The sequence below is a fragment of the Artemia franciscana genome, chromosome 10 (genome assembly GCF_032884065.1).
Source record: "Artemia franciscana chromosome 10, ASM3288406v1, whole genome shotgun sequence".
NCBI lineage: Eukaryota > Metazoa > Arthropoda > Branchiopoda > Anostraca > Artemiidae > Artemia > Artemia franciscana.
This window is the reverse complement of record NC_088872.1, coordinates 45,542,320-45,551,795: the sequence shown is the minus strand read 5'-3', so window position 1 is coordinate 45,551,795 and position 9,476 is coordinate 45,542,320. Positions and strand designations below refer to the sequence as shown.

General features: G+C 34.2%; 1 protein-coding gene across 1 annotated transcript in view; it reads right to left on the bottom strand.

Moving 5' to 3' along the window:
- Positions 1-2,135: 2,135 nt before the first annotated feature.
- LOC136032254 (phosphoglycerate mutase 1-like) overlaps positions 2,136-9,476 on the bottom strand; it is a 33,053-nt gene continuing 25,712 nt past the window's right edge. The window contains exons 4-5 of the mRNA XM_065712492.1: positions 8,909-9,018; positions 2,136-2,414 (exon numbers count right to left, since the gene is read on the bottom strand). Of these exons, the coding sequence (XP_065568564.1) occupies positions 2,248-2,414; positions 8,909-9,018 (277 nt within the window). The 3' untranslated portion in view covers positions 2,136-2,247. The remainder of the gene's footprint in view (positions 2,415-8,908; positions 9,019-9,476) is intronic.

Here is a 9,476-nt window from a genome sequence, read left to right as displayed (position 1 = left end):
CACCACTGAACAAAAATCCTGAATACGATCCTTTCTATGGGATCGGGGCATTTCAATTGGATAATTAAATAAAAAAACAGTTGTTTTAACTGAAAGTAAGGAGCGACATTAAAACGAATAGAAATTATTCCGTATGTGAAAGGTCCCCTCCTCAACACCCCGCTCTTTACGCTAAATGTTGACTCTTTCTCAATACTCTATTCTACAACATATAAAAAAAAACTTTAGCATAATAAGCGGGGCGTTGAGGACGTATATTTCATAAAACATAAAAGAAACTTTAGCATAAAAGGCGGGGCGTTGAGTACGTGACAGCCCCTTTCATGTACGGAACAATTTCTTTTCGTTTTAAGTTTTAACGTCGCTCCTTACTTTCAGTTGAAAAACTAGTCTTTTTCTTATTAATTTGTGAACGTTTTTGAATTTTTTCAGGTTTTGAATTTGGGTCACCGAACATGAATACTTAAAACGAAATTTGCATATTAATTTACTTTCTTTGAATAACAATAGCCCTATAATAACCGAAGTTTGAGTTTTGTTCCTGTTCTTTAAGAACGACTCCTGGGTCACAAAGGCTGCTTAATTAGAATAATAACTTCTTTTAAAAGCTGAGAAATAAACTATAGCGTAAGAGCGAGCTATTGAGGAGAGGCAACCCATCTCAGATGCGTAATATTTTCTGTTCGTTTTAAATTTCAATGTTGCTTCTTACTTTAAGTTGAAAAAACTTGTTTTTTTAATTGCTAATCATTTTTTAAATAATGTTAGGAAATGCAATTCGCCCTCCATTGAAAATTCCTTTCCCGCCCGAGAAATTTCTCCTGGGAAGGATTCTCCCACGTAACTTAAATCAGCGATGTTTGCGGAACTATTTTTGTAAGGCATAGTAACAGAAGGGCTAAAGAGGTCGAAACTATTTCTATTAAACTTAAAGTCACAAATTGAGCAATTCTCAAATGATTGAAATGAATGATAGAAAAGATCTTTAAAAGATATACGTAATAATTTATGTTTGTTTCAAGTTTGAATGTTATTCCTTACTTCAAGGTGGAAAAACTTATTTTATTTTATATGATAACAATCACAAGCCGAAGACATACAATACCTTTGGTTTATTATCAAATAAAAATCATAGTTATGAAGCTGCTTAAGCTAGAATTAAATGCTAAGATTGGCTGGAAAATAATACAAACAAATCATTGCTTATATCGGCCATAATTTAACAAAATTCAAACTTTAGCCTAAAGAGCAAGGTTTTGACGAGGGGGCGAACTTCCTCATATACGTAATATGAGGGGATTCGTCCCCTCGTCAATATCTCACTATTTACGCTAAAGTTTGAATTTTGTTCCAATTCTTTAAGAATGATTCCTGAATCACAAAGGCCGTTTAATTAGAATAAACAGCTCTTTTGAAATTCAAGAATCTAAGCAAAATTTCCGTATCTCTCTTAATTTTTTGGGAAATAATACCGGATATTAGGATTTCAAAACGGAAGTTCTGATTTTTCTTATTTTTACAAGTGTTCGATGTTAATCTTAGAAATCGAAGTTTTCATAACAAACCGTTTCACGGATGTTTCTTAGATGCAGTAACTAGTGCACAGTCTTAGTAAAAGTAAAAACAAAAACAGTGCGAATACAGACTTATGGCAACTACTTAGTGCACATAGAACTTACTATAGAAGTCCTCTATCCGTTGACATTGCATAATACACCTGCAAACGTGGCATGGCATCATACACATTTATCACCCGTGAAATATAGTTGCAGATGTTGCTCCGCAACTGCGACTAATGGGTTACAGTTGCTGCAACACTCTACAGGGCCTTGGCACCGGCTGGCTACCTTTTTTACAATAAAAAAAAAGAAACACTATTTTTAATTGAGTATGCTTAGTTTTTTAAGGTTGTCCTAAGACTATCCAAAATCAAGCAGATTCTATGTTTATTTTTCATGTTCCTGAAAAAAATTCCTGTCCAGGTAGTCATTTGAAATTCGAGATGCATACAGCGTGATAGTTTTTTTTCAATACGGCTCTGATAAAAAAAAAAAAAAAAAAAAAAAAAAAAAAAAAAAAAAAAAAAAAAAAAAAAAAAAAAAAAAAAAAAAAAAAACCCAGCAAAGTAAACACGATAAGTTGAGGACAACATTTACTCAAACAAATAAATAATGAAAACATCATTATCACGTTCAGACCAGAAAAGAGATTTGACAAATCGATCTAAATCGACCAAAAAAGCAGGGTTCATTTCGCTTTTCCTTGATTGGCGACAGCTTCCATAGCTTTACGCACAGTTTCTTCATCACCAAGAAATTGCATTGACTTAATCGGTTTCAGCTCTTCATCCAGTTCATAAACAAAAGGTATTCCAGTTGGCAGGTTCAGTCCCATAATGGCTTCTTCAGACATTTCTAAAAAAATAAAATAAATAAATTCCTTTTTTAAAGTTTCGGTTGCTACTGGGCCGATTCACTTCTTAAGTATAGTCCGTCCCCACGAACTATTTGAAAAAAGCATTATTAGTAAATACGTTTCTAGCTGTAAGAGATCCATGTCAGCTTATCGACATGGTAAAATCATTTCTGTTGTTAATTATAAACACACTGCCAGTTAAAAAAAAGGACCTTACATAAGAAGACACTACATAACATTGTTTTATTCAACCGCCAAATGACCTTTATTTGTGGAAGAGGGAGCAGGGTTAACGAATACTTCCACTAATACTAAACCATAGTTAACACTATGCATTTGATCACTTCCGGTAACACTCGAAAACATTATGATACATTCTACCCAAAGGAATCCTAATTCATTTCACAGTTCAAAGTAATTTTACTGAAATTTCGAGCCCAGTAATATAAAGTCTTGGGTTAAAATGAATATGCTTTAAACAATTATGATTCTTGATTTATTTTTACTTGGATTCCCCTTCAAGAACTTCAAACTAACAACAGTTCGTGGTAACGAACTGTAGTAAGGAGCGACCCGGCTCAATAGTAACCGAAACTCTAAAATGGAATTTTGATACCAATAGTTACATCAAAAGAATCGCATTTTTACGTTGATTCTAAATATACAAGTTTCATCAAGTTTAGTTCTACCCATCAAAAGTTACGAGCCTGAGAAAATTTGTCTTATTTTAGAAAATAGAGGTAAACACACCCTAAAAGTCGAAGTATCTTGACGAAAATCTCACCATCAGATTCAGTGTATCAGAGAACCATACTGTAGAAGTTTCAAGCTCCTACCTACAAAAATGTGGAATTTTGTATTTTTTCCCAGAAGACAGATCAAGGATGCGTGTTTATTTGTTTTTTTTTCCCAATGGAGATCGTATCGACCCAGTGGTCCTAGAATGTCACAAGAGAGCTCATTCTAACGGAAATTAAAAGTTCTAGTGCCCTTTTTAAGTGACAAAAAATTGGAGGGCACCTAGGTCCCCTCCAACGCTCATTTTCCCCTCAAAGTCATTGGATCAAAATTTTGAGATAGCCATTTTGTTCAGCATAGTCGAAAAACCTAATAATTATATCTTTCGGGACGGCTTAATCCCCAACAGTCCCCAGGGGAGGGGCTGCAAGTTACAAACTTTGACCATTGTTTACATATAGTAATGATTATTGGGACGTGTACAGATGTTTTCAGGGTGACTTTTTCACGTTAAAGGGGGTTCGGGGAGGAGGTTACGTAGGGGGATCTTTCCATGGGCGAATTTATCATAAGGGAAGAAAATTTCTATGAAGGGGCCACAAGATTTTTTAGCATTATTTAAAAAAAAAACAATGAGAAAATAAATTAATAAAAAAGTTTTTTCAGGTGGAAGTAAGGAGCAGCATTGCTACCTAAAAAGAAAAAACAGAAATTATTACGTATATAAGGGGGTTCGTCTCCTCAACAATACCTCACTCTTTACGCTAAAGTATTTCTTAGTAATTTCAACTATTTATTCAACGGCCTTTGTGATTCAGGGGTCATTCTTAAAGAATTGAAACCAAATTGAAGCTTTAGTGTAAAGAGCGAGGTATTGACGAGGGGGAGAACCCTCTCATATACGAAATAAAAATATACAAATATAGAATTTCGTTACGTAAGTTAATTCATAAGTTACGTATATTTATTAAAAATAAAAAGGTTGGTAAAAAATTCTGGTTGCCTTTTTAATTAACCAAAAATAGGAGTGCAGCCAGGCCTCCTTCCCCACCCCTTGTTTTATCAAAATTGTCCGATCAAAACTATAAGAAAGCCATTTAGCCAAAAAAAAAAAAAAACAAAAAAAAAATAAATAAATAAAAAAAAAATGCAAATTTCATTTTAATTATTCGTGTGCGGTGAGCCAAAATCAAAACATGTATTAATTCAAAAACGTCCAGAAATTAAATAAAAAAGTTTTTAGCTGCAAGTAAGGAGCGACAGTAAAACTTAAAACATACAAAAATTATTCCGTATATGAAAGGGGTTCTCCCCTCCTCAACGCCTCGCTCTTTACGCTGAAGTTTTTTATTGTTTTAAAAAGTAGAGTTGTTAGAAAGAGTCAAACTTTAGCGTAAAGAGCGAGGCGTTAAGGAGGGGAGAATCCCTTTCATATACGGAATAATTCCTGTTCGTTTTAAGTTTTATTGTCGCTCCTTACTTGCAGTTAAAAAAAACTTGTTTTTTATTTACTTAATAATCATAAGAATCCACTACAACGACTTTTTGCATTTTTGTACTTGTACATTTTTGTACACTTTTTGTACACAACGACGTGTACAGATGTTTTCAGGGTGACTTTTTCACGTTAAAGGGGGTTCGGGGAGGAGGTTACGTAGGGGGATCTTTCCATGGGCGAATTTATCATAAGGGAAGAAAATTTCTATGAAGGGGCCACAAGATTTTTTAGCATTATTTAAAAAAAAAACAATGAGAAAATAAATTAATAAAAAAGTTTTTTCAGGTGGAAGTAAGGAGCAGCATTGCTACCTAAAAAGAAAAAACAGAAATTATTACGTATATAAGGGGGTTCGTCTCCTCAACAATACCTCACTCTTTACGCTAAAGTATTTCTTAGTAATTTCAACTATTTATTCAACGGCCTTTGTGATTCAGGGGTCATTCTTAAAGAATTGAAACCAAATTGAAGCTTTAGTGTAAAGAGCGAGGTATTGACGAGGGGGAGAACCCTCTCATATACGTAATAAAAATATACAAATATAGAATTTCGTTACGTAAGTTAATTCATAAGTTACGTATATTTATTAAAAATAAAAAGGTTGGTAAAAAATTCTGGTTGCCTTTTTAATTAACCAAAAATAGGAGTGCAACCAGGCCTCCTTCCCCACCCCTTGTTTTATCAAAATTGTCCGATCAAAACTATAAGAAAGCCATTTAGCCAAAAAAAAAAAAAAAAAAAAAAAAAAAAATAAATAAAAAAAAAAAATGCAAATTTCATTTTAATTATTCGTGTGCGGTGAGCCAAAATCAAAACATGTATTAATTCAAAAACGTCCAGAAATTAAATAAAAAAGTTTTTAGCTGCAAGTAAGGAGCGACAGTAAAACTTAAAACATACAAAAATTATTCCGTATATGAAAGGGGTTCTCCCCTCCTCAACGCCTCGCTCTTTACGCTGAAGTTTTTTATTGTTTTAAAAAGTAGAGTTGTTAGAAAGAGTCAAACTTTAGCGTAAAGAGCGAGGCGTTAAGGAGGGGAGAATCCCTTTCATATACGGAATAATTCCTGTTCGTTTTAAGTTTTATTGTCGCTCCTTACTTGCAGTTAAAAAAACTTGTTTTTTATTTACTTAATAATCATAAGAATCCACTACAACGACTTTTTGCATTGGGGAGGGGATTCCCCCCCCCCCCCTCGCATGGATAACAAAAAGTGTTTTATCTGGTGGGATTTATAGCACCACATAGCACATATTAGTTGATCATTTTCTAAATTCAGCTTGGAGGGGCATTAGGGCCAATCCCATTGGAGAGTTTTGGGGTCTCCCTATTTTTCCTGTACGATTGCAATATATATCTTTTGTTTTCAGGTGTCACGTGATATTTTGAGCTTTATTCTCCAAAGAACATGGAAAACATATTTAGGAGCAAAATTTCAAGAGCCCCATTCGAATATTCTAAATTTAAACACTTTTTTTTATGTATTTAAGACAATAAAGAAAGAAAAGACTGACGGTTACAGTTTCAGCAGATGAAATGATGAATGGCAACTTCAATATCGACAGAACGATTCCGATCTAGCAAGTCTTCAGCACTCTGAGTACTAATTATGTTGTGCAATACAACCTAAATGAGGTCACTCTCTCTCTTAGAAATCATGTACACTATGTGGCACGTGCCACGCGAGGCGGGACTGTGCCAAGCGTGGCCGAACTTCGCGGCATAAATGACGTTCATATATGTACACCAGGTCACCCTTGTCTTTGACGTAACTGGAACAGTATATAGGAAATTATGACGGAATCGTGAAAGGTTTTTAATTATGAAAGCAACGAAATATTATGATTTGATGTGAAGACTTAAAATTAGAGTAAAGCAAGGTATTCTTAAGCAATTTGGGTGATATATGTATTTTGGTAGGTCTTGACTACAATATTTGCTGCAGATTTTGTGGTATAGGATAGTTGTTTTTTTTTTCTTGACACTTGAAGGATCTGACTGTAATAGCACTGTTCACTTAAAACTGGATCTCTTTCAAAAAATTTCGTTGTAAGTTTAGTGGGATCAATGGTGAAAATCTAGGAGGAAGAGGTGAAATCTAGTTTCAATATCTAGGGGGAGGGGAGCAAATATGACTTCATTTTGAACGGAAATATCTAGATTTATAGGTAATCAATTCAAACCAAATTCACCCTCTCCCTTTTTTGAAAACCCCTTGTACTTGAGCTGGACTTGCTCAAATGTTTAAGATTGTTTCTTTCCGTTGTTAATAACAATGTCAAGCACCCATTACCATTAACCCTAGCTCGATTCTTAATTTCCATTTTCATTCTAGAATTTCCAGGTTTTAAGCTATGATCTTTATTTTGGGAATTTTTTGTAAGATTTCTATGGGACCATTTACCAAGAGATAAGTATATTATATACAGGGAATCCACTTTCGTTACTGCCTAATGTCTACAAGTCAATTACTTAGCACAGATGCAAAGGGAAAAAAAATCGTGTTTACCTATCATAGAAAAAAAATGCAAATATAATAACATGTCTTTCATGGGGCGCACCAGGGACTGGTTCCTGGCAATTCCCTAAATGTTCTTTTTCCGATCTTCATGGAACGAGAAGAAAAATTTATCTGTTTCTTTTTTTATACCAATGAGAAATAATAAGCACTTAAAAGAGTCAAAGTGAGAACATGGGGCTCAGTGCAAAAGTCAAGTAGCTAACTGAAAGCCTTTTTCAAACAAGATCAACTTTTACCCCAAAATCTATATTACAAATTTATAACTACTAATCAGCAGTGTTGTCTGAAATTTTGAAGCTACCCAAATCCCCACCTGAGCGAGAAATGACAGCACCTAAAGCCTGAATAATCAGAGAGAAATTTCGACCATATTAAATAATGTGTCAGAGATATTGTGCATGTAAGTCATTTTATCCACTTCCTGCCATTTAAAATGTACCTTTGTTAACTAATTTACTAAACAGCTGGAATGCCTATAAGTTTTAACAAGAAAGAAAAAGAAAAAAGGAGTTTCCAAAAAAAAAAGTTTTATACAAGACAGACTTCTTTTTTCGTACAATCTTCAAATATGTGGCATTAGGGGGAGGGGGTCGTCATTATAGATCCTGGAATTGACTCCGGATGTCACATAAAAGTCCCTTAAAACTTACAACATAACATTTTCCAATACAACAGATAAACACAGAAATGACGTTTTCGTTACCAATGCAACGTTTCTAAAATATTGACTTGACATAGTTGACAGTCAAGACCCTGTATACGTAAATATGTTCTTTTTTCTTGCTATATTCCTAGTATGTATAAGCTTGGAGGAATAATTGGTACTGATTCTTGACCAAGGTAATTTAATCGTCTATAAAAGGAAATCGCTATCTCACAGTGTGTCTTTATCCATTAACCATCCATTCGCTCACACAATATAGGGAAAACCAGCTATGATTTATACGAAGAAGTTCCAGTGCCTCCAAGCTTATGACTACCTCCCATGACTTGAGGAATTGCATATCAAGTTGACGCAACCCTATTTTGCAACGGATTTTTGTAGAGTCAAATCACGGAAGATGAAAAAGATCCATGAAGATCTCCTAAACCTTATTTTTATTTTCATATAAAAATATGAAAACGTACCACATCACTGCTGAAAAATTAATCACACGTGACCAAACCACGTGACATCACGGATTCACACGCTCCTCCCTCTAACTCTATTCAAAGATCCACTCTTTCGGGCCCTTATGAATTTCCTAATTCCTTTAAATCTTTTCATGTAAGCTCTTTACTCAAAAAGCATAATTTTATGGAAACTTCGCTACAATAATTAGTGGATATGTTACTGTGAATGTCCAAAATCTGGTTAATGTCGACGTTCACCGGTTAATTTCGACAGTCGTCGGTGAATGTCCGAAATCCATTTTTCTCTGCTTCCGATTCAATTAGATTTGCAGATCAGCTTGTTCAGTCTTATGCAAGCTTTGATGGTAAAAGTTGAAGTAGGTGAGGTTAGATTAAATAAGCTTACAAATCTCAGAAATGGATTAAAAACCTAACCTGTTGACTGGCAACGCTGACTAAATCCAAAGAGAAAAAAAAGTATTTCGGACATTCACAGGTGAATGTCAACATTCACCAATATCGGACATCAACGGTAGCAGATAAACAGCAATAGTGCTGATTACTGTCAGAATCAAATTTATACATACTTAAAAGAATTGGAACCATAAAAAGTAACACTTACGGTCTAAGTGTTTGACAACACCTCTTAGGCTATTTCCGTGGGCAGCAATAAGGATTTGTTTTCCATTTTTCAATTGAGGAACAATGACTTCGTTCCAATATGGCAGTGTCCTAAAATAGAGAGAAAAAAACACTATAATACAGCACTTTGTGCATTCCATAGGACTAACCCGAATTAGAACATACTTTCCATTTTATAAAGAGTTCAAAAAAGGTAAAACAGTTAATATCTCCTTAGCCTACATTGATAATAAAAAGGCGTCTTTAGACCAAAAAAATTTACATCAAAAGAATATTACATGGTAACAGCCCCGCCTTAATTGTGACATTACAATCAAATCAGAGATTTTCATAATCAGTCATAGAATTCAGATAAGCCATTTTCATAACCAATGAAACCATTAATTATGCTCTGATTTTTATTCCTAAATAATATGCTCTGAGTTGACTATTGATATTGACGGATTGATTGATACGACAGTCACTGCGTTCTATTTGTCCCTTAAATTAGAAAACTGTATTGATTATCCCTCCAGATTGGATTTCACTCACATTCAAAGGAAATTAAA